This window comes from Aristolochia californica, unplaced genomic scaffold (assembly GCF_029961685.1).
Source record: "Aristolochia californica isolate CCGP_79_NKW_82.1479 unplaced genomic scaffold, dmAriCali1.0.hap1 SCAF_10, whole genome shotgun sequence".
Classification (NCBI taxonomy): Eukaryota; Viridiplantae; Streptophyta; class Magnoliopsida; order Piperales; family Aristolochiaceae; genus Aristolochia; species Aristolochia californica.
The window spans coordinates 30,824,979-30,850,546 of record NW_027181771.1 but is presented as its reverse complement, the minus strand read 5'-3'; the positions used below and the strand labels follow the sequence as shown (position 1 = coordinate 30,850,546).

The 25,568-nt window shown below is 38.1% G+C and overlaps 1 protein-coding gene across 1 annotated transcript; it reads left to right on the top strand.

Moving 5' to 3' along the window:
• Positions 1-1,037: 1,037 nt before the first annotated feature.
• LOC137935921 (E3 SUMO-protein ligase SIZ1-like) lies at positions 1,038-25,267 on the top strand. Its single transcript, XM_068780340.1, has 18 exons — positions 1,038-1,419; positions 3,193-3,273; positions 8,795-8,837; positions 9,011-9,089; positions 11,863-12,019; positions 12,256-12,389; positions 12,475-12,543; positions 13,442-13,529; positions 13,904-13,979; positions 14,373-14,446; positions 22,093-22,200; positions 22,617-22,775; positions 22,851-22,955; positions 23,042-23,122; positions 23,219-24,398; positions 24,546-24,649; positions 24,747-24,966; positions 25,069-25,267. Exons 1-17 carry the CDS (start codon positions 1,396-1,398, stop codon positions 24,945-24,947), a joined length of 2,763 nt encoding a protein of 920 aa, XP_068636441.1. The 5' UTR covers positions 1,038-1,395; the 3' UTR covers positions 24,948-24,966; positions 25,069-25,267.
• The last annotated feature ends 301 nt before the right edge of the window (positions 25,268-25,568 follow it).

Sequence of the window (25,568 nt, the reverse complement as noted above, 5' to 3'; positions counted from 1 at the left end):
TCCGGCCTTGTTCCTTTGCCCACTCTCCTTCACAGTCGCAGTGCCAGTGGCTTGACGTTGACTCTTCGTATAATATACGCCGTCGGTTTTCTGTGTCTTTTTCCTGGTTGGGGATTTTCTCGGTTTTCTCCATATTTATTAAGCTGCGGAAAATCCACGCCGTCCATCGAATACCGATGTCGTCAACACTCGCAATGATCATGATTCTATCTGATAAGGTCGAACATTTTATGGACTGGACGAGTTAACTCGACCATTTTATGTGTGCGGTTAGGTTCGAGGGTATCTTGCAACTTGAAACTCACTCGTTCTAGACCGAGTCTGAATGGGGCCATATGGGGTCGGATTTCGATAGAACAAATCCAACTCAGTTTTCCTTTCTCTTTTTAAGATTGGATTGGCTTGTTGATAAGATGCTCACGATGTGAGATAATTCACGTTATTTACTTCAATAAAGTGGGCACTTAGGATCTCTTTACCCAAATATTAAATTTATATTTTTTATTAACCTAAATAATAAAATTTCAAACTTATTTCCCATAATTCAACGTTTGAAATTCATGCGGGATCGGTCAACTTACTACGTCTAGTCCACATCATGCCACGTCAATATGTTCACATGATCACACGAATTTCAAATATTGATAAATAAAAATTATAAATTTAATATTTGTGTAAATATCCCTAAAATTTATTATATTTAAACAAGCCAGTTTGAAAACATTAAAAACGGCTCCTTGAAAGTTACTTGAGATTTGGATGTCAGATTGCGTATGATTCGTGTGAGACGCGATCGTCCCACGAGATGGACGGCCCCGATTTTCACGTTAGTGTTGTCTTACGTGCGAACTACCATCAGCGAGCTAGGAAACTCGAAGCGAACCGAGGAAGGTAGCGTGGTCCCTTTCTGCCAGCCTCGCCGATGACGTCGTTGCTGTAGTCAGTAGGAAACAAAAGGGGAAGATACGAGCAGCCGGACGCGAGCGTCGTAATAAACCAGATTTAAATAATGACCCTTACGTCCGATGTCTCTCCTCTGTCGTAAATGTAATAATGTAGGTCTATGGCTGCCGATGTTCGGGTCAATAACGCGAGCAATGGCATTCCTTTGACTCTTACACGATTCTACTCGCTGGATGTGACTCGCGTTTCTCCTCTCCCTCCTCCGTTCCTTCTCCAATTCGAATTCTCCAGTTTGATTCATTGTTTCGGTGATAAGGGCTTTGTTGTTGCCCTCCTGTTGCATTTTAGGGTTTTCCTGAAGTGGTGTTTCATTTCGTCACGGAAACCTAAGGTTTGGGAGCTTGCGTTTTTTCCGCTGGGTTGATTAACCTAATTTCGATCCGATCGATCGGCTGGGGACCTTACGTTAGTCGATTTGACGGCCTCGTTGAAATGGATTTAGTATCCAATTGCAAGGTATTTGACATAATTCTTTCATTCTGTGGTTACTGCCGTTTTTCTATGTCTGCTGGAGCTGATGTTGTACGACCTGCCTTTTTTGTTTGTCACCGTTATCAATAAAGTAACATGTTGAATACGGACTACATCTGCATAACAAAATTCAATTGAGCTAGACTGTTTCCGTGCTGTTCTTTTTATTCATTTGGTTTTCCATAATTTTAATTTTTTTAATTTTTTTATCTTTACTTGTGAACGGTAGGTAGTTTGATGCTCGAGTGCGTTGAATTGATAATATGCATATATTGTTTCTTGTTGGTTAATTTTCTTTGCCTTTAGTTTATTCTCTTAGATCTGTTTTGTCAGGTATCTGCTGATTTTTTTTTTTTTTTTAATTTCAACCTTGTAAACATTTCCAATATTCATTTTCACTTATATATCGACTACTTAAAGAAAAACTCTCACATACATATCTAGAAGAGAAATTTATGTTGCTATATGAAAATCGAAGCTTAACAAGGACAGTAGGGTCAAATAAGCCCCTAAGGAGAAGCAGGGTTTTACCTAATCTCTGTATTTTCACAATGTTTGTTTTCCTTTTAGTGAGATATTTGAATGGCATACTCAAAATAGAAAACTCATTATTTTTAACGTACTCTCATTCACCAGTCATTGCAATACTTAGGTTTATCTTATAGGACAGTAATTGCTAAGTTTCTTCTGTTATCGGGAAACTCAAGACTCATAGTTATCCAGGATTCATAGTTATGTCTCCTGAGATAGTAGGGATAAAGCAATCAAGGTGAAGAGGTCTAAAAGAGTACTTTGGCTAGAGCAATTCTTATAGCTTATCCTGGATAAACTATGCTAGCTGTTATTCGGTTCCTACTTCGTAATCTTAGTTCTGAAGAATCAAAGTTTTACTAAACACTTTTTGACCTGTTGTAAGAGACATACAAGTTTTTTTTTTTTTTTTTTTTTTTTTTTGAGAAATGTAATAGACATACATGTTTGTGCCATTTAATGCGTTTACTTTTCTTTCTGATATTTTTACTGTACTAACTGTCTTCTAATGACAATTGCCTAAGTTAAAGTTCTCTACCCTATAATTCTAACTGATGCCATTACCTCATCTTTAAATTTTTGTTTTTTATTTTTTTATGGTTTTTATGTTGCATCTTCATGCATGTTGATTTACTTATTTTTGGCCAGCTTCAATCCACCAAACCCTAGGTGCCATTTAATCCATGCTCAGTTACCAAGGCTATGATAATGTTTGATTGACTGCCTAGTTAGTGTTATTTATTGTTCTCTAATATTGTTTCTTTAGGGTTTTGTAATTTTTTTACCTTCTTTTGCAATTGTTTTTGAGAATGTTCCTGTTGTAATTTGACAACATGATCTACAAACATTGTTAAAACAGTTTTTTCATGGCTTCTAAACTGAATAACATTACCATAGTTTGACCGATCACATTGAGTGTTTGCTTGTTGCTTCCTACTCAGCTGCAGCTTTGGACTACAAAATACAGTGGGAATGAGATAATTAGTTTCCAAACGTATGATGTTATATGCAGAGTCAATAATACTTTGTGTTTGTGAGCTTTTCATGCATTATGATTGGCTCCAGCAGTTTTGAATCAATTCACAAAAACCATATCTTTTTTTTTTTCATGAAAGACTGTCAGTATTTCAAAAAACTTGTGCTCACATAAAAATGAATGATTAACAATATTTTTGAAACTTGTAATGCATCTTGTAGTTGCTTTATGTTATATTGTTATCCTTTCAGGACAAGTTGGCATACTTCCGAATAAAGGAGCTTAAGGATGTCCTGACTCAGTTAGGTCTTGCTAAGCAAGGGAAAAAGCAGGTTTGTTGTCAAATTATGCATATAATATCTGAAACAATTTTTTATGGCCATTTTCTTGTTGTGCAACTGGAAGTGTTGATTGGTTGAGTTAAATGGATTTTATTTACAAACTTTTATTTTATGAAATTGCACCATGTAAATATGTGAGGAGCCTGTTCATATTTTATTCGTACAGCTTGAATTTGCCACTTTATTGTTAAAATGAAAATCTCAATTTTGACAATTGTGAGGTATATGAGTATATTAATAGATCGAAAAACTGTTCAGGCTGACCTGATCAGTGACAGAGATGAAATAAAAATCACCATGATGTGACAAGATCTTGTCTGAAAACACCATCTTTAGCTTTAGAGAATTCCTAGTCTTGCTTGGATAGCTGGCAGGATGTTTCAGTATTGTGACCTGCTTGGATCGGTTACATATGTTATACACATTGCTTGCATGGGATATTCATGAATTGCATTTGTTATTCAACTATTCAAGTACCTCATAGGTCTTGCCTTCTTTTTGTTTTATGTTTTAATATTTTTAATTTTTTGGGGTATTCCCATCCAAAACTTGCCTGGAGATTTTGAGTAATTTTTTCTTGATTTTCTTTTTGGGTGGGGGAGGTCACTAGTAACTAGTTATGAAGGACTTTTGTTTGTGAATGTGAATATCATTTGGGATGTCTATTGTACCTGTAATATATATTAATGACTATTTAATCATGGTTTTGTAGTTAAAATTTGTACTTTTTTTTTTTTGAAAATGGTGGAATGCTTTATTACTTGAAGAAGCTAGTGTACATAAGGAGAGTTAAAGCACATAATTTAGGTACATAGCAGATAGGGGAACCCCTTAAGTTACAGCGGAAGATTATTCCCAATAACAAGATGTTACTGGGAGACTCCTTTGTGCTAGCTGGTCAGGTAAGTTGTTTGCCAATCTTAAATCATGCCTCCAGTCCACTTCTTATGAGGAGGAGATCTCTGAAATCCGATAAAAAAGGTAGCCTAGTCTCCATAGAAGGGCTAAGGTTTTGGCCATCAATCTATGACATTACCTAGTTTCCTTCAATAACCATCATGGCCTTTTATACCTGATGGTAGAAGTGACCTTCATGTAATCAACTAGAGAGTGGTTGCATTTGGTTGCTCATAAGTGAATGACACTCAGAGATTGTAGTAGTGATATTTTTTCTTTAGACATATTCAAGCTTCAGTTATTGAAATTTGTGCCTCCTGTGGTTAGATACGACGATATTATGGAGACTAGGTGTGTGGTGTAGGCTTTTGTTTACTCAATTTGATGCGGGACAATAAATCAGAAACTAATGTCCTTGATTTGGATTTTTTATATTTTTTATAAAGATGTATTTATATTAACAAGAGAAAAATTACAAAGGAAGAGGGAACATATCCCTCACAACAAGAGATTGCAGGGACGCTTCCTGTTTGGCTAGCACATCTGCAACCGAATTTGCAGATCTCGGAATGTTAGACCAAATACAAGAGAGTAGTGAGTTAATATCCAAAATCTCCCGAAAGATGTCCCAATGGCGCCACAGTGGAGGGGAAACATGCTCGCACCATCCAATGACGACATTCGAGTCCCCTTCAATGTGAATGGGACCACTGCAATTGTCTTTGAAAACGCAAAGCCCATTGAGGAGGCCATAGAGCTCAACCGACGTTGAATCGGAAATACCTAAAACGGGCCGGTATAAGAGAAACATTGATTATCAGATGGATCCAAAATAACTCCCCCAAAACCAGCGATCCCCCGGATTAGCTTTCCAGCTTTGCTAAGGAGACGCCCCTCCAAGTTGCTAATTGGGACTCTATTTTTTTGACCTCCGGGTTCCATAGACTTTGGGACATATTCCCATTGAAGAGGGGGAGGCCAAGGTACATTGCTAGGAGGCTAGTAGTTGAACAACCAAATAAATTTGCCATCTCTGCAAGAAGCTCAGGGCCAACATTGAATCCGATGAGGGAGGTTTTCCCTCAATTAATTTTCTGCCTAGACGCTAATTCAAAAATGCCCAAAACTGCTTTGGTGTTTCTGGCTCCATCAATATTTCTGATTCCCAAATAATATGGTGTCATCCACATACTGAAGTATAGGAATATTAAAAGCTTGCTGGGGACTACTAGGGGGGAGCCATCCAAGATTAACAACCGAATAAAACATAGCGGAGAGGAATTCTGCTACTATATTAAATAAGAGTGGAGAGAGAGGGTCGCCTTGTCTGATCCCCCAGGTTCCTTTAAAATACCCATAGACCGAACCATCGAGAATGAGAGAATAGGATGCCGAGCCCACACAATTTCTGATCCAAAATTGCCATTTTTCTCTGAAGCCCATTTTTTCCATTATCTCATTAAGCAAGATCCAATTTACTTTGTCGAAAGCTTTTTCAAGATCAAGCTTAAGGGCGATTCTCTGGTCCTGATTACGTCAAAAGTGATCCATAAGCTCGTGGGCTGCCATTGTGGAATCTAAAATTTCTCTCCCCTTAAGGAAAGCTCCTTGCCCTTTGTGGATGATGATAGGAAGCAATACTTATAGACGATGAGCCATGATTCTCGCAATAATTTTGTATCCACTCGGAACAAAACTGATTGGGCGAAAATCCTCTGGTTTCTCAACACTTGCTTTCTTTGGAACGAACGTGATAAAAGATGCACCAATGCTGTGGAAGGTGATGCCATTCCTGAAGAAGCAATGAATCATTGCAATAATATTTTCCTTGATACGAGACCAAAATCTTTTTAGAAAATTTTCATTGAAGCCATCAGGGCCCTATCGCTTTCCATGCCTAGAGCTGCCTGTTCAATTTCTTCAAAAAAGAATGGGGACTCAATCAGTGAAGCGGCTGCTGGAGAGAGCCGAGAGAAGTTAATGTGTTGAAATTTCGCCTGATTGGGACACTCCTCCGAATATAGATATGTAAAAAACTTAATCAACTCATTAGTAATCGAGGTCCGACACGACGTTACCACATTATTAATGCATAATGAGGTAATTCGGTTGGATCTCCTCTTTGCCGAAGCAACGACATGGAAAAAATTAGTGTTTGCATCCCCCTCCTTCAACCATTTGAATCTAGCTCTTTGCTTCCAACGGATCCTCTTTTGGTGCAAGATGGTATTGAGCTTAGAATTTAGAAAAACTCGGGAAGAAAACTCATAAGAAGTTAGGTACCTTTGTTCCTCCACAGGTCTAGGGCCATAGTCTGAGAGAGGAGGGAGGCCTTCTCGGCACCCAAAGAGGCATGTTGACTAGTAGCCTACTCCTTTATTTTTCCTTTTATGAATTTCAGCTTTAGAGGGAAGGCCCACTCCCTTCTACCAAAGCTATAACCTTCAGTCCACCATCCATCGATAAGAGCTTCAAAATTTTCCTCCATCAACCATGAATTTTCGAAACGGAAAGGAGAAGGCCCCCATTTTTCAAAAATGGTGGTCAACATGATTGGCCAATGATCAGACCCTACCTTATTGAGAACTCGTCTAGTAACATTCCCAAACAGCTGCATCTAGTCATGACACGCCAAGAAACGGTTCAATTTTGAGAGGATAGGCTACTGTTGGCTGTTTGTCCAAGTGTAGTTCTTTCCGGAAAGAGGAATCTCAGCCAAATCACATCCGCCAATGAAGTCCGAAAAGCCTCGCATTGAGGCAGAAATGCGGGCTGACGGAGGTTTCTTCTCATGACAGTATCTGATCACATTGAAATCCCCCACAAATATCCATGGGAGATTCCAATTCTGCTGAAGCGCACTGAGCTCATCCCAGAATAGGCTTCACTCCCTATACCTGGTCGGACCATACACACCGCCCACGCACCAAATTTTGCCGGAGGAGAGATCTCTAATTTGGATACCCAAAGAGAATCGACCCTCAATGACATTAAGAGAATCAAATTTCGCCGAGTCCCAAGCTACAAAGATACCTCCGTAGTGACCGATAGCATTTACCGCAACCCACTTAATTGAGGGGCACAACCAGAGCTCCTTGGCAATGACATCTGTCATCTCCTGACATTTTGTTTCTTGGAAGATAACCATAGATGGCTTGAATTGGGAAAGGATGCTAGATATCATGCCGCGCTTCCAGACAACACCAATCCCTCTGACATTCCAAGATATCAAAATCATTTGATATCTCGATTTTTGACTCCCGACGCAGTACTGTCACCAGGCAACTGACCTTTATAGACAGCCCCCATAAGGCACACCAAATGCATTATCTGATGCCATGTCTCATCGTCATATCTATGACGTTTTACTTGGAGTTCCTCTACAAGACGAATTGATCTATCATTAGGAATAGGGGGAGGTTGAGCAATGTACTTTCGCTCAGGAAGACAAAGTTATTCACCGTGAGGAACATCATTTTCCATGCGTCTTCTTCTTCTTTGATATATAGCTAGGACAGGGGGAGATATTGGGTGTAAAGGAGGGGAGTTTTCTGGGTCTGGAAGGTCAGGATGTCCGGCTTCCATTTGAGTTTGAGGGGGTGAGGCAAGGGCCGACAGCCTTTCAGTTCTCAGAAGGGGGGAGTCTTGCTCGACAGTAGTCAGATGGAATCGATGAGAGGCTGGAAAGAGAGACAAAGATGTCCCCGATTTGGAGTTGATTGAATGGTGGGTTTTGCCGCTGGAAGGAGAGTAAAAAAGAAGAATTTAGAAGAAGTGAGAGGAAGAATTGAGAAGAAGAAGAAGAAGAACGGGAAGGGAGAGAACAGGAGAGAGAAATTTTATTCATTCATCTTCAAAAATTGATTCCACCATTCTGTTACAATCTATTTGATAACCAAGTTCTAAATTTAAAATTAAAAAACAGAAAAAATCCATAACTGAATAAATCTCTAACAGATTTGTAAAATCAGGAAAAATAAAATAAAATAAATTATAAAAATGAATAATCCAATTGTTATTCATAAAAAAATAAATAATACCCATGGGTCCCATTGGGCTTGATGGACGTACAGGTGTCCCCACCACAATTTTTTCTTGGAGATTTGGCCCCTTTCTTACAATGTTTTCTAGAGTTAGGGGCAGTTTTTTTCTGGGGAATAGCTTTGCTTCCATGACTTCCCTTTTTTTGGGGATGCGTCCTTTGTTGGTTGTTGTTAACATGTATGAAGAAGCAGTGGAACCATTTCTTTTGGGCTATCAATCATCTATCAATTCATTCATTTTCTTACATGTTGACACAAGCATTACTCTGTGAGTCCTGGTCAGACATGAACCCAAGACTACACACTAGAGTCCCCTGGTTGGTCATTGAGCCAAAGGTTACTCTCTAATTGGTAGTCAATGCTAGTATTTTATTGCAGTAATCTAGTAACATACCATTTCTAGTGTCACTTATGTTGTTGTTATTTTTCTCTAGGTCATGTGCGTTTCAAATATCTGGATGATATTAAAAGCACAAAGATGGAAACTTTTCTCGCTTTATGGTTGGTTTTTTTTATGCCTGTTAACTTTACATTGTGGTTCCTAGTGATGTTTTTCCTTGTGTGCAATGCAGGACCTTATGGACAGAATTCTGGGTGCGATTTCTGATGATCAAGGTGACTGATTTGTCTTGCGTGTTTCTCATTAGGTTCTATCTATTTGTAGCATTTGCACTTTTAGCATCAAATATTTTTTTGATGACTTTTAATTACTATGAAATTCAGAAATTTTTTCTATTTTTTATGCTAGCGGTTTATGTAATGATTTTCTTTTTCTCCTTTCTTCACAGGCTCTAGATTACATGGTTGGGGGAAGAAAAATTTTTGTGGGAAGGAAGCTGTGGCAAAAATCATTGATGATACATACAGGTTTCTAACATATGGATATATCTAACTTTTACTTTTGCCAATATAGAATGTGTCTAAAGGTTCTAAATAGGTGACAGTCAGAATAGTAAGGTCAATTGCAGCTATCCACCCCAATTACCTTGTACCTATTCCATCCAAAATTTCATAACTATTGAAGGATTTTCTGTTATCATGATTAATCAGGTGATTGGTAATTGGGTATATCAAAAGTTCAAGGGTTAATTTATAAAATCCTTAAATAATTCGTAGTTGGATAAATATATAGGTAAAGAAAAAGTTTTTGCTAGTTCGTAAAATTTCCATATGGTCATAAAAGCCTGTTAAATAACTTCAAAACTATGTAGACCTGTAAAATTATTAACTAAACATATGACTAGCTGATCCTTAGCTACTACATATGAAATCAACTCATCTTTTTCTTCAAAAAAAAAAAAAAAGAAAGAAAGAAAGAGAGAAATGATGTCATCTTCTTCTTTAAAAAAAAAAAATGGAATCAAGTCATCGGTGGCATTTTTGGGATGGCATCAAGTTAGGCTAAATGGGAGTCTCACCTTGTGTTGCTCAATGTGGCAACAGTGATGCCACATCACCCTGTGGGGTGGGGTCGGGTCTAGTACAAAATTGTACATGGGTACTGGGATGCTGACCCCACCCTAAGAAGATGGTATACGTCTTTCTTTCTGTTTTTTTTTTTTTGGAAGGGGGGGGCTTGATGTTGGGGAGAGAAGAGGTGGTCTTCGCCTTTTGTCTGTAGGAGAAAGAGGGAGGGGCCTTCTTTTTACTTTTATAAAGAGGACGTTGCCCACCTCTTCTTGTACAATCTGAGTGGTGGGGGGGGGGGGGGGGGGGGGGGGGGGGGGGGGGGGGGGGGGGGGGGAAGGGGAGGAACTCTCTCTCTGCTCTGCACTTCAGGTGTGAGTTGGGGATGGAGCAGGGTTTGCAGGCCGTCCTCTCTGTACAAGGGGGATGCTTCTCTCTGATCTTCTTTCAGGATAGGGATGGGATTGAGCAGATAGGGTGAGAATGGGGATGAATTATGAGTAGCCAAACTTGCTTTGCTGTCACGTATATTTACTTTACAACCAAAAAAAAAAAAAAAAAAAAAAAAAAACTTAAGTAAGAATGAAGTCAACACATTACATTACAAATGTGTAATCAGGTGTGAAAGTACTGACCATATCCTTTACTTTTTCTGTTTAATAGACAGAAGTAAAGTGAATGGCTAATCTTCCCTTCTTCTGAGATGGGTATGAGATTTTGCTGAATATTTGATTGCAATTGGATTTGTAAAGTGGTAGAAGGATAGCCTGGTGAAAATGACAAGCCTAGACATGTCTTCTATTTGAAATAGTAAATGGTGTCTTGTGATCTGTGTTTTGTCACTTGCCTTTTTTTAATTTTTTTTGAAATGTATTAGAGTATATCTGGCTTTCTAATTGTTAAATAATATTTTTGTTTTCTAATTTTTTATTCTGTTTCTTAAAAAGATAATTCTGAAATTTATTTAACCTTCCAACAAGGGAACAAATTATTCAACATAAGAAAAGCAAAGAACATATTCCAAGATACAAGGACTGAAACTGAACTCCAAACAAATCAAAAGTTGTACTTTAGGGCTCGATCATCTGTGAAGGAGGAGGCTGCTTCTCTGGTAATTTTAGCCCATCAGGTGTCCAGGTAGAAACAGGTTTCTATTTGAAGTCTTTCGGTGATATGCTTATTACTTACATCTAAATGCTTGTGATTTTTCTCAGCAGAATATAATGTTTGCCAATGATTAGGTGGAATAGCAAAAAATCTGTTCTCAACAGAATAGCAAAGCGAGTGTTTTACCCATCTCCTAAAAACACACTTATTCAAAGGGGCATGCAAGGTTTGAGGGGTCTGTAGAAAAATACATCCACTAAGACCCGATAAAGCTTTCTCATTATGATTCTGAAGTTCCTATCAAACATTACCTGATTATTGAGCATTAAAATGTAGAAACTACTAATTATTCTCATGTGGCTACACTTCTTCTGTGCTGCTTGCCATATGGCAGATTATCTAGCTAGGAAAAAGGATGTATTGTCACACCTTGTTTTAATTGTTTTTCTATTTTTTCTTGGCTTCCCCCTTCTATGGGTTTGACCTTCTTTTAGCTTTTCTTGTTTTCTAATAAGGTTCTTTTCATTAAGAGAATTAATTTCGGTGGAAAGTCGTGCGTTCTTGTGAGATACTGTGTTTGCTTTCTTGTATGTTTGTGTGTTTGTGGGTGTGTAAAAATATAAAAAAATGGTGGATAAGTTCGTTTGTCTATTGTGGTCTGTATGTATTACATATTTTTACTTAGAAGGGTGAACATAGGGATGTATTACTTATTACTCTCACGTGTTTACTCTTCTCCTGTTCTGCTTATCTTGTGGCAGATTTTCTAGCTTGGGAAGGGATGCATTATTGCACATTGTTGTAATTGTTTTTCTATTTTCTCTTCACTTCCCACCTTTTCTATGGGGTTCTGCCTTCTTTTGCTTTTCTTGTTTTCTAATAAGGTTCTTATCGTTATAATTAATCTTTGAGATACTGTGTTTGCTTGTTTGTGGGTGGGTGGCATCGTGTGGATGTGTGTGTGTGTGTTGGGGAAGGGGGGGGGGGGGGGGGGGGTGGGGGGGGGGGGGGTGGTATTGATGGTCTGTATGCACTACACATTCTTACTTAGTTCGTTGAAAATCAATACTAAGGAAAACATTATCAACAAGTACCACTGACTGTTCTTTAAACCCTCTTCTTGCAGAAAGATGCAAGTTCATGGGGCTACTGATCTGGCATCCAAGAGCCAGAATGGTTCAAATTCAATTTTAAAGCCCAAAAAGGAAATAGATGACTCCTTTCCAGTGGAGAAAATTCGTTGTCCCTGTGGAAGCACATTACCAAATGTCACTACTGTGAAGGTACTGAAGCATCTGCCCCACATTAATTTAATGGTTGTCTAAAACTTGCTATCTAGCTTTTAGATCATTATAAAAAATAATTCCTAGTTTTTACAAACAATATCGCGGGGAATGCTTAAAGTGCCTGATTTGTTTTTACCCATGGATATTATGTGCATCAATATCTTCCCTTCAATTGTCTAGAGTTTTTTAAATTTTACAATGCTTCTTGTTGCTCATGGCTTTGCTTAATGCAGTGTGAGGATCCTCGGTGTGGTGTTTGGCAGCACTTGAATTGTGTAATTATTCCAGAGAAACCTATGGAAGGTGGCCAACCGGAAATCCCAACTCAATTTTATTGTGAAATTTGTCGAGTCAACCGAGCCGACCCGTATGTTTCATTCCTTTTACCGAGTATGAGTCTTTTATTTACAACAAGGAGAAATCAATTAATACTATGTCTGTATGATTTACAGTTTTTGGCTGACTCTGGGGCATACATTACTACCTGTGAAGCTGAGCCCTTCAAATATTCCACAGGAAGGGTGAGTTTGTTGGCTACTGCTAGACCTTAGTGGTAGTTGCTCCTTTTATGGTGTGGCATCCATTATATAGCTACATAACAACACGACAGCCATTACAGAGTTGTTTAAGCTATCTCTTATTAGTCAAGCCTTTGACTATATGACATGTTTGATAATTTTATGACAAAGTTAGACATGTAAAGCTACTTTAGTTACTGTCCACGTGGCTATTATGAATGTGCTTTTTGTTTGGATCTGAAACGCGATAATTATACAGAACATTTACTATTTCTATCGAGGACTAGGGGTGGGCATTGGGTCGGGTTTTATGGGGAACCCGACCCGATTCGATCTAAAAAATCCGGGTTCAGGTTTCTAATTTCACCCCGCAGGTCGGGGACGGTGCAGGAAAAAAAACCTGCTGGGTTTCAGGTCGGGATGGGTTTTCCAAAACCCTACCCGAACCTGACAAAGATATAAAATAGGGTTGAGACGGATTGGGTTTATAGTGATGGGGTGGGGACGGGTCAGGTTTACGGGGACAGAGCAGTGACGGGGTTACGAAGATGATGATCGGGTTAGGGTCGGGTTTGACGATTCAGTTTTTTTTGGGTCGGGTTTTGGGTCAGGGGATTGGGTTCGAGTTCAGGTTTTGGTAAGCCCAACCTGTGCCTACTCCTATTGAGTATACATTTTCTGATGCATGGTGTTATGACTTAATTGATTGAAACTTACATTGGAGTATGCTACTGATTCGGATTGGGAACTAATTTTGCTTGTGTTTTTTTGGGAGTATGAAATGACCCATGTGTATTTAGCAATTTATATTGCTTTCTGAAAATTTTATGATCAAATGTCCTAAAAATATATTAAAGGAGGTCCTCTTACATAATGTTATCTTCCTTCTTATATCTTTCAGAGGTAATCCAGTACAGATTGTTGAAAAGACATTCACCCTGAATAAAGCAGACACAGAATTATTACAGAAACCAGAATATGATCTTCAGGTTTGTTTTTGTCTTATGTTAATGTATATTTAGACAGCTTATCATATACAGACTGATGATGTGTCAGACGTATTTTCAGAAAAAAAAGTGTGCCAGATACAAAAACCATTTTCTCTTGTAAAGTTATTATTAATTGAAAACTTTAGCAGCATATGCTGAGAGCTGCTAATAATATTTCTGATGTAATGGCAAAGGAAGTGTATCCCACCCATCATTGGTGGTTGGATTCTTCATTCCATTTGTATCTTGGGGGCCTTCCTTCTCTCTTTTTGTGTTTTTTATAAAAAGCAGTAAAAACCATTCATCATTTAAAAAAGAAGGAAAGTTGGCGGGACCTTTATGATACTCTGATCTGATTTTATACTATGTTGTAGGCTTGGTGCATTCTTCTCAATGATAAAGTTCCTTTTAGGATGCAGTGGCCACAGCATGCAGATCTTCAAGTCAATGGTATGATACCTGCAATGATGATTGGAAAATGTCTGGGTGTTGCAATTCTTTATGCATCGAGTACTTGTGTGATTGGTCTGGCATGTCTTTCTCCACTTCTAGTGACTGAAAACTTGTTGCATTTTTTTTTTTTTTTTTAATTTATGTTAATGGAACTTGCTGCAAATCTAGTACTCCAGTTATTGCTTTAGCATGGTTTATCCACTTCTTGCATGGGCAGGGAATAGATGTGATTGGTTTGGCATGATTTTCCCCACTTCTAATGACTGAAGATTTCTTGCATTTTTTAATTTTTATTATGAAACTTGTTCAAATCGAGTACTTTTGCTTTAGCATGATTTATCCACTTCTCCTTCTTAATACTGAAAATATTGATCAATTCAACTGTTACAGGTGTGCTTGTCCGAACAACAAATAGGCCTGCTTCTCAGTTACTGGGAATCAATGGTCGTGATGATGGGCCTCTTGTAAGTACCACATTGTCTCTACCTTTTAAGTCTGTTCTGGTCTTCATTGCATTTCTAGTCATACACCTCCTACTGTAACTTTGTAATTCACTTAGTTATCATTTGTTTCTTGAGAGCATTGAAAGAGGCTGGTGTACATAAGTTAAACCTTCACATTCAACTGACCTCAACCAGGATGGGTGAAAGAGGCTGGTGTACATAAGTTAAACCTTCACATTCAACTGACCTCAGCCAGGTTTACAAATCAGTGTGGTGTAAAAATATAAGCTTGTTGGAAAAAAGAGAGAAAAAAGAAGAAAAATAGAGAAAGAAAGAGATGAGAAGAGTGCGTTGTCCAGCTCTCAGATTGGGGGAAAAAATTGACCTCCTCTGCTATTTATTTCTCACTTAAGTGACTTTGAATCTAATTACATAAATCCCCTTATCACTAAAAATTCTTACATGTCAAGATAACATATGATCTGGACCAGACTTCCAACAATCACCCAATCTTGCTTACACTTCTACAAACTAATACTAAAAGGACCAAATCCTGCCTACTTAATATTTAAACACTACCCCCTTAAGCTAGAGCATATATGTCTAAAAACCTTAGCTTGTTATAACATATCCCAAATTCACGCTTACCCAATGCTTTGGTAAGTATGTCGCCAAATTGATCACCTGACCTACAGAGGGAGTAACAAACTTCCTTATCATAACATCTCAGACGAAGTGGTAGTCAACCTTTATATTGTTAGTTTGCTTGTGAAACACCAGATTGCTTGCAATGCCTAGTTATCATAATACATGGTCATGGGTTTGTGACCTATAGGTTTAACTCGTAGAGAACACTCTTGGCCTGCATTAATTCACTTGCAGTGTGAGCCATTGCTCTATACTATGCTTTTGTACGTGAGTGGGCGACTATATTTTGCTTCTTATTCTTCCAACTAATTAAACGTCCAAATTGTAGATTTTTTATGTAGCTTGGACCTTGCATAATTTGTGTCTCAAAAAACCTTTTATCTGTATGGTTGTGTTTGGAACACAGAAAATGGAGAGAAAAGAAAAGAGAGAGAAAAGAAAGAGAGAGAAAAAAAAGGTTTCTTTTCTCTTGTTACGATGCCCATGGAAAATGAGAGAAAAAATGGAAGAGAAACATAGTTTCTCTTGTTTGAATACACGTGGAAAAAGAAAAAGAAAAGAACATTACGAACATTTTAAAATTTTGATGATTAAGACCGTCTCTCACGTTTCTATTTCTTTTCTTTTCACCCAAATTCCATCATTTTGTGAGAGAAAATTTATTAACTAAGAGAGAGTCTCTTATGTTCTTTTCTCTCAATGATTCTCTATTGCCTAACAACAGAAAATACCTTTCTCTTCCATTTCTTTTCTTTTTTGTGGGTTCTAAACAGGCCTTAAATGACTGAGGCTAAAAAAACAATCCTTTCTCAGGTGATCTTTTTAAGTACTTAAGATTTCTTGAGCAGTTTCCCAATGAACTCTACGTGGACACTGCATGAACTTACTCACCACTCTTACAAAAAATGATGTGTAACTATAGCATAAATCATCTTCTTAACTAACCTTTGATATATTTTTTTAAGTTCATCACCACTCTCATCTTGAAAATCATCACCAACCTCCATTGGTGTCTCTACAAGTTTAGCTCATAGTAAACCATATTTCTATTATCATTAACATACTCTAAGATAACTTTTGCCTTACTAAGAGTAACTTCTATTCCAAGGAAGTATGAATCCATATCTTTAGTTTGAAAGTGCTTAGCTAGATGATCTTGTACTTCTTCAATATCCTTTTCATCACTTTCTGACAAATACCATCTACATACATAATTAATACAACATCCTGACAAATACAACATTTTTCTGTCACGTAATGCCTCCATTTCAACATCTATAGTATGCTTCCAATGAGAAGATGGTGGGGACACCAATATGCCCATTGGGCCCCAGTGGATCCACCAATTATGGTTAAAATTATTTTTATTCTATCTTTCCTGATATTACTTGATTTGATCAAATAGCGATCTTATCTATTTTGAATTTTAAATTTAGTTTATCTTTCCAATTTTAGTGGATTTGATCAGATGGTGATTTCATCTATTTTAATTTTAGTTATTTATAGGCTGTAATAGGATGTGGAATTCAATTTTGATAATGAATTTTTGAAACCTCCCTGTTTTGGATCTCTCCCTCTCCCTCCCATTTCTCCTTCTTCTTCCCCTTCTACTTTTTTCTTCTCTATTCTCCTTCTAAATTATTCTTCTCAATTCTCCTATTTCTCATTCCAATACGCCATTCTCTCATTTCGCATACGACAATTAAAATTTGCACCACATCACATATTCGTCCCGCATAAGAAGATATAGGTCATCTTACACAGAAGAAGAAATGGTATAGGAAGACAAAGATAGAGCAAATTGTTTGTACTGGATATATAACAAATCAAATGACACATAATTGAACAATGAATGTCGAGTGGACACACGTTTACCCTTGCGAATAGCAATAGGAAATGTAAATCACTTACCTTAGGATTTGTAGGACGAGAGGATTTTGGAACAGGCGAGAGAGAGGGAACTTTGGCTATTTGCTGAGTGGCTTGCCGTCGACGATATACTTGCAAGGGCTTTTCTGCAGTAATTGATTGTGGTGGGCTAGGAACATCTTCCACAGGAGCTGGAACAACTATACTTGGGTCTGTGGAGGATGAAGTAAACTTTATATCGTAGGTAGAGAAGAAAGAAACATCTTCAAAAAATATCACATCAATGGATATAAATGTCTTTCTAGTGGACGAGCAAAAACATTTATGCCTTTTTTGTATCCTAGATTACCCCAGAAAAAACACATTTGACTACATGAGAGGATAGTTTATCCATAGAAGAACCAAACATGTACAAAACAAATGCACCTAAAAATGCAAGGGGATAGAGGAAACATATTAGACGACGGAATCAAACTTTATATGGGAATTTTACCTCCAAGTACTAAAAAATGCTTCTTGTTGATAAGAAAACATGCAGTAAGCACTGCATTGCTCGAATATGACTTAGAAACACGCATATGAATAAGCATTGTGCATGCAACTTCCAAAAGATGATGATTTTTATGCTTGGTCGCTCCATTTTGTTATGGAGTGAAAATATGAAGATCGATGAATTATGCCATGATTCAGCCCAAAAACATTAAAATTTGATTAATAAATTCCAATCTATTGTCAATTTGAAAAGTACAAAGAGATGCATTAAACCGTATTTTGATTTCATTATAAAAACTTTGAAATACATTAAATACTTTTGATTTATTCCGTAGGAGCTACACCCAAGTAGTACGACTAAAGTCATCAATGGAAGAAACAAAGTACTTATATCCAAAAATACTAGAACAGGACAAAATCCCCATACAATAAAATGTACAATCTCAAACAAACTACTACTTTTGTTTGACTAGAGAGAACTGTAGTTCAATGATGTTTGAATGTCATCTAAAGCAAGCAACTGAGCCTTGAAAGTGTCATAGTTTCGTCCCAATCCATCTAAAATTTTGCAACATCTGCTCCTATTGCTTTCATGCTCTGTTTCATCTGTAGTGAAAGGGTGATACATACTAATTCCCCGTAGAATGTTTTGTAACTCATTGTAGTAGTTAACTGTTTTTTCACCTTGCTTTAGACTGAAAAGTTCAGCAAATAATTCATACACTAGAGACAAATTGCTTTCTTGTGCACATAATGCTTCCAAAGAGATCCACATTTCCTTGGCTGTCTCACAATTCGTAATCTAATTTTTCAGTTTTGAATTCATACTATTGAGTAACCACGTCATGACCTGGCTATCCTTTGTTTTTCAATCGTCTGTAATAGGAATTGGTGGGTCGTCTGTAATAAATTTTGACTTCCTTTTGGCCTTAAGGTAAATACGAATTGACTTAGACCAACTAAGATAATTTTGTCTATTCAACCTCTTCGTAGTAATCAGAATAATATCCTTCCCTTCTGAACCTCCTAATTCCCTTGAAAGGGTGATTATTTCATCTGTATTAGTTATAAGCACAAACAATAACCAATAGCTTCACAACACTTAGATACCTGGGTAGACTGAGTGGGCTCCACTTCAAAAATTAAGGTTTGACCAGAAATTCAAAGATGCTCTAACAACATACATCAAGCCTGGAATAAGTGTGAATGCAGCCATAAACTACTAAAAAGATGGCAAAAGATAGGCTTGCAATCAGCCTTCTTGAGGTGACACAGACACCAAACATAGTACTAGGGCTATGCACACCATAGATGGTATAATCCCATGTCAAATGACCCTTTTGGGGCTCTAATCAGACATAGAACTGCTCAATGGGCAGTAGGAGCAATCAACCGTAGGGTTATGGGAGAAAGAACACAAACTCAAACCTTGACTCTCAGTCAATAGAAAATCCTGAAATCCCTTTCTCTAAGAAGATGCTTGTGCAAGGAGGAAGAAGAGGTGCTTCAATGGGCTTGAAATCAGGATCCTACTCCTCTGATTCCATGTGAATTAATGAGAAATAGAAGAATGAGAGAAGAGAGGAAGGAGGAAAAGGGAGAAGAGAGTTGCTGAAAGAGTTCATAGAGAAGAGCTCTCGTTGGGGTCAGAATTCAACTCCTCTTCTTTATTAACTTAAGTGATTTTGAGAGAAAGTTACATATTTACACCTCTTACACATAACTCCTTATGACTATCTAACTACACTTCTAAACACGATAAAAATTGGACCATAGACACACCTAAATATTCTGAACATGACTGCACTCATCACAAAAATATACAGGTTATGTAAAATGACCAAATTGCCCTTATACTACATTTAACTTAATAACAAGGAGGATGAGGGTTGAATCTCACCTGCTCCATAAACAAGTGAAACAGACCCATCAGCAAGAGTAACTTGCTTAAAGAAGATGGACTCGTGAAAAGAGAAAAACATACCTAATATGTGTGATGATGCTCATGAGCTAATAATCTAGGAAGAAATATGACTTAGATAGATGTATCTGAACTAGCAAGATTTGTTGTAGGAGGTGTAGGCTGAGCAGTAGATGCAGTAGAGGATAATGTGGTCAATTGAGCTTGTCACTGGGCTAACTGTTGAAGCTCATCAGGGGCACCCTGTACAATACCAACTATTGGACTGCTCATTGCTGTCTTGAATAGTTGAGCTGGCCCATGCTGGTCTGCCAAACTTGTCCCAACATTTACCAAAAATGGCTGGTAGGCCCATAATGTATGCATTGACTGTAACCTTTAGCCTCACCTCAGTCTCAATCACAGCCTAAACTATCTTGGTCTCATCCTCTGCGGCCTCCTCCATGTCCATAGGTGGCCTTTCACTGATTTGACACATGCTAATTATTAGGGGTAGCAGTGTCAGCACCCTTTTATTTTTTTGCTACCGGTATTAGCACAACAAATTTCTGAGCACATTACCCTGTTGAAGGCATTAGGAAGTGAAGGCACATCATTAGAGGCAAGTAATTGTTCTTGGATTGCATCAAATTCAGATCCTTGATAAATCTAATGTTGTTACTTATGAAAATCCTTCTCATTAGTAGTAAAGGGATGGTAGATACTAATCTCCTCTTCTCTTTTGTGGGCCCTCTTGGTAACTCCGACTCCACAATTGTAGAACTTTCGAGATTGCTAAACGGAATTTAAATTTTTTCTAGTCGGCTCACGGGCCCACTTTGCATTGAAGGTGACTCAAAGGTTGTCATTAACTAGTGTGCAAACCCCATCAGGCCTCCGTGGTGTCACTGGGACATGTACTCGAAAATATGTAATTTAATTTCCCTTTTGAATTATACTTGGAAGCACATTCCTCGCTCTGCCAACCATTTGGCAGATATTCAGGCTAAGGCAGACATTTCACTCCAATGCTTTGTTGTGGAGGAAGGCCCCCTATCCTAGGTTTGATTGTACTTCTCTCTTGTTTTGTATAGTCTATATACACATTTAAAACAAAATCTGATTTCTAAGGATTTCATACTATTGAGAAGCCAAGTCATTACTTGACTGTTTTTTGCTTCCCAATCATTAGAGATGGGATATGGAATAGGTTGATCTTCTCTGTAGTCTACCACTTCGACTTAAGATAGATCCGAACTGATCTGGACCAACTTAAGTAATTCTGGCCATTCAATTTTGTAATGGTAATTACAATTGTATCCGTTCCAGCTGAATTTCCAATCTCTCTAATTGGGGTAAATACTTCACTTGAATCAGCCACATTAAACCAGAATAATCATATCCCCAAAAAAAAAAATTCAACAATATACTTATGTAGGCTATGTGGGCCCCACATCAGAACAATTAACCCAACAAACAACTTCAATGCAATCACAGTTATCCAATTCTATGAGCTAGGTACAATTGCAATCAATATACTAAAATTTGTTGAAAAGAAGGATGATGTCGGCATCTAGTGAGATGACGCAGGTAACAGGTGCAGGTCTGGTGACCTGCACAGGCAGTAATTGGGACAATCAGAAAGAATATAACTCTCTAGGGTCACAACTTTCTCATAGGATTGCTCAATCGCAAATTCAAGTCGTCAACCCTGAGATTATGACACAAAATAGGGGGAAATCTGACCTTTAGCTTCAACTAGAAGGAATCCTGGAATTCTTTTTTTCCAGTGTAGGTGTAACTTAGAGAAAAGAAGAAAGAACACCTGAAAAGCTTGGTAATAAGATCTTATTGCTCTAATACCAAGTAAAAATAAAAGCTTGTAGGAGAAAGATAGAAAAGGAAGAAAAATAAAGCAAGAAAGCGAGGAGAAGAGTTCTGAATGGGGAAAAAAATATACCCCTCTTCTATTTATTTCTCACTTAAGTGACTGAGTCCAATTACATAGATACCCCTTAAAGTTCAAAACTCCTTATCTCACTAATGACATATCAGATAACATGCAATCTGGACCATAGGCTTCTAACAACACCCAATCTTGCTGACACTCCTCCCAACAGTACAGAACATATAAAAGACCAAAATACCCCTACTCAATATTTAACAGTTAACTTATTGTTCAATACTTCAAATCAACTTTTGCATTATACTAAGAGTCGCAAAATCCACTTATCTGTGCCTTCCCACCTGCCTCTCCTTTTTGCATTACCCATCTAGTGTTGCAATTAGAGGTATGCAGGCTAAACCAAAATACAAGTTTGAAAGCTAATCAAATTAAGGCTATGAATCAACTTCTTCTGTTGCTTACTGAAGCATGTTCACGAGATTGAAGATATGTGGGCCTTGGACTGTTTTTGGACTTAAGCCTTCTAAAGTGTGAATGACACCTGAGCGGTTCCTTGGCTAGGAGCAGTGCTGTCCATCTGCACCTTGTTTGAGGTTGCACTTGTTGATTGACTAGCTTTGTGTATTTTTTGGGTATGTGCTTCTATTTGGTAGACATTGATGTTCAAGCTGTATCATTCTTTTTTTTTTGGTTTCTGGCTCTCTTGAGAGCTCCAGAATGCTCTTCTTCTTATTTGAAATCCACAACCAGTCTGGGAAGAGGTGTATAACAGGTCTATACCAATATTTAGTTTCGAATTTGTAGTATTATATCTCTAAGTTTTTTAACTGTCAATTTTTTCCCACTTTGCAGATCACAGCATGCAGCAGGGAGGGAATCAATAAAATATTTTTTTCTGCGGGTGATGCCCGTGTTTTCTGTTTGGGAGTCAAAATTGTTAGACGTAGAACAGTTCAACAGGTATTCTCATTTCTCCTTTACTTAATGTAACATGTTGACTAATTGGTAGAGCTTGTGATGTAATCCACAGCCTTTAAGTATGTGTGGTGTAATCTTTAATATCCTTTACCCTTTGTGAGCTGTACTCTTGAGTCAGCCAATAGTTGGGTTGAATGATCAATTATTTAAAAGTATTTTATTTGGTGTATCTGCCATTCTTTGTCTTGGACTTATTAACTGCAAGCCAACTCAAATTTGAAGTCTGTGACCAGTTTTTACCAAAATTTTTTTATCTCACCTGAGCTGAGGGGTTGCAAGACTGCATCTCAAATTGGTCTAATGATAGTTGTTTTTTTCTTTTTTCTTTTTTGTTGTCTGTTTTGCTTAGCCTATTTATACAACTCAGTCTTGGTGTACTTTCTATGCATAATGGTCAGGTTCTTAGTCTGATACCCAAGGACAATGGTGAAAAGTTTGAAGAAGCACTTGCTCGTGTTTGTCGTTGCATTGGTGGTGGCAACACTGCTGAAAATGCAGACAGTGACAGTGATTTGGAAGTAGTTGCAGATTCAGTGACTGTTAATCTTCGGTGCCCTGTAAGTGATGCTATAGCTGTCTGACGTTATGTCTCCCAGTAGTTTTTTAACCCTGAAGTTGTTTACTTGTGATAGATGAGTGGGTCCAGAATGAGGATCCCCGGCAGGTTTAAACCTTGTGTCCACATGGGCTGCTTTGATCTTGAAACATTTGTGGAGCTTAATCAGCGATCTCGAAAGGTAAAACTGTCATTATTTTCCCTTCTACCCTTGAAATTTTCTTTATTGCTATTTTTGTGAAGTACTCTTTGTGCTTTTGTATGCAGTGGCAATGCCCTATCTGTTTAAAGAACTATTCACTCGAGCATATCATCATTGATCCCTATTTCAAGTGCATCACCAGTATGGTATGCTCTTCCTAATATTAATTTATCTTTTTGAGACTTGTGACCATTTTCTTGACTGTTATATTTGATATGCCTTCTTTATATTGAGTGATCTAGATGAGGACTTGTGGAGAAGATGTGAATGAGATTGAAGTGAGGCCTGATGGCTCTTGGCGTGCCAAGAATGAGACTGAACGAAGGGATCTTACTCAATGGCACAATCCAGATGGTACTCCTTGTGCTCCCATTGGTGTTGAAATGAAGCCTGATGCAGAGCTCTTAAGACAAGTTAAACAAGAAGGTGGTTCTGATGGACCTACACCTTTAAAACTGGGGATGAAAAGAAACCGCAATGGGTTCTGGGAAGTTAGTAAACCAGAGGATGTGCGGCCTCTGTCGTCTGGTGAAAAATTTGAAACCTCGAAGGCTGTGCCCATGAGCAGCAGTGCCACTGGAAGCTATAGAGATGGTGAAGATAGTGTTAATCAAGATGGTGGGGGTCAATTTGATTTCTCGATGAACAATGGTCATGAGCTAGATTCATTTCCTCTCAACTATGACTCAACTTACGGTGCTACTAACAGAATTGATTCTGCAGTGCAACCTCCATTATTTAATCAAGATGTCATTGTCCTAAGTGATTCCGAAGAAGACCATGTGCATTTAGTTTCTCCAGAAGCTGTCTATGAGGCAGGTGGTCCTGAGGCTAATGGAATATCTTTCCCTGTGCCACCTCATGGAGTTTCTGATCCCTACCAAGAGGACCATGGACTACATACAATTGGAAATCCTGGCCCGGGTCTCTTTAACAACAATACTGATGATTTTGGAACTTTATGGTCATTGCCGCCTTGTCCTCAGACAGGTCCTGGCTTCCAGCTTTTTGCTACAGATACAGATGTTCAGGATACTTTAGTTGAAGTTCGACACACTTCTGCTGCACAAATGAATGATGACTACGGTTTGTGCACAGACCCAGCTTTAGGGCCAGGTTCTCAGGTTCTCAATTCTTCAGGATGTCGGTCTAGCACTGATATGAATGGCGGTTTGGTTGATAATCCTCTGGCATTTTGTGGTGATGATCCCTCTTTGCAGATCTTTCTTCCCACGGGGCCAGCTAGTGGGGTCTCACAACCTGACCTGAGGGACAATGTTGATATGTCCACTACTGGACGCACGGAGGACTGGATTTCTCTGAGGCTTGGAGGCAGTGATTCTACCCCACCTGCAAATGGCTTCAGTTCAAGACATGATTTTACATCCAAGGAGGGAAGAATGGACACTCTTGCTGATACTGGTACGTTAGCTATTGCTAGGATGCCTTTAATTCTTCGTAGTAGAGTTCTTTCACAATCTTAAGAGTGGCTTGAGTGCTGCATGGATTTACTGAAAGTAGATCTGTAGCCTCAGTTTTGACATTTTTCTTTCTGGTTTTGTTTTTCAGCTTCATTACTTTTGAGCATGAATGAAGAAAGGTTGGATAAGTCTGTGGCCCAAAGTAGACAAAGTTCAGGTGGTCCTTTTTCACACCCTCGCCAGCCAAGATCCGTACGTCCAAGATTGTACTTATCAATTGACTCAGATTCTGATTAGCTACCTAGCTAATATAGCCGAGTTACTTTTTTTTTTATTGATTCGGCATCAGAAGTGCTCATCCATTTCCAAGTGCTGCATGCTGATTGGATTGAATTCTGGTGATCACTTGTTCTTCCCTCGTCCTCACTCTGCTGCATCCTCTTGTATATGGAAAGGGCCATGTTTGTCTCATCTTCCTGCTGTTTTTACGGAAGGCAGTTCCAAGCGTGATCACCCAAAGTGTGCCTGCGAGGCGTCGCCCACATCATGACAGTGTGTTGTGCAGAACGGTGAGTTGCTTGAAAGATTGGATTTGCCATCGGTGGGTAAATAGTCTAATTTACTACCTTTTTGTGGCTCTCACTATATGCTTCATGTTGTCTTTTCTGCAGTGTAAAATAGAAAGAGAGATATAGAGAAAGAAATTCAGCGATTTTATGGAATCCTTCCCAGGAGAGGTGTAAGCTTAATGAGTGGGTGGGAAAGCTTTTTCTGTAAATGTTTTAAATATTTCGATTGGTTAAGAGTCGAGTTAGTAACATGTACAGTATTTCATTAGATATTGGAGTAGGAAAGGTTTTTCATCTTTAATCCGTCTGGGCCATTTCATATTAGAATGGGAATTTTCTTCGAAGTACCATTTTCAGGGAAATTGCATTACTAGTGAATTTGTATGAATTTTACTCTTGTTCATATATAAAATTGAGGACATAGGTACAATATAACTGGTAGGTGACTAATCCTGCTGAAGCTTAAAATAAACAGAAAAAAGGAATATTAGTTTGGTGTACATATTTTCTATTTTGCAGAATATATGAATTTATTTGACAAAACCTTGGTTTATATATATATATATATATATATATATATATATATATATGTATGTATATAT

Excerpts from the sequence above, each read along its gene's own strand:
- LOC137935921 (XM_068780340.1), top strand. The coding sequence starts at position 1,396 with ATGGATTTAGTATCCAATTGCAAG. Across the intron at positions 12,390-12,474 it reads CGAGTCAACCGAGCCGACCC|TTTTTGGCTGACTCTGGGGC; the intron begins GTATGTTTCATT and ends TATGATTTACAG. Across the intron at positions 13,980-14,372 it reads TGCAGATCTTCAAGTCAATG|GTGTGCTTGTCCGAACAACA; the intron begins GTATGATACCTG and ends CAACTGTTACAG.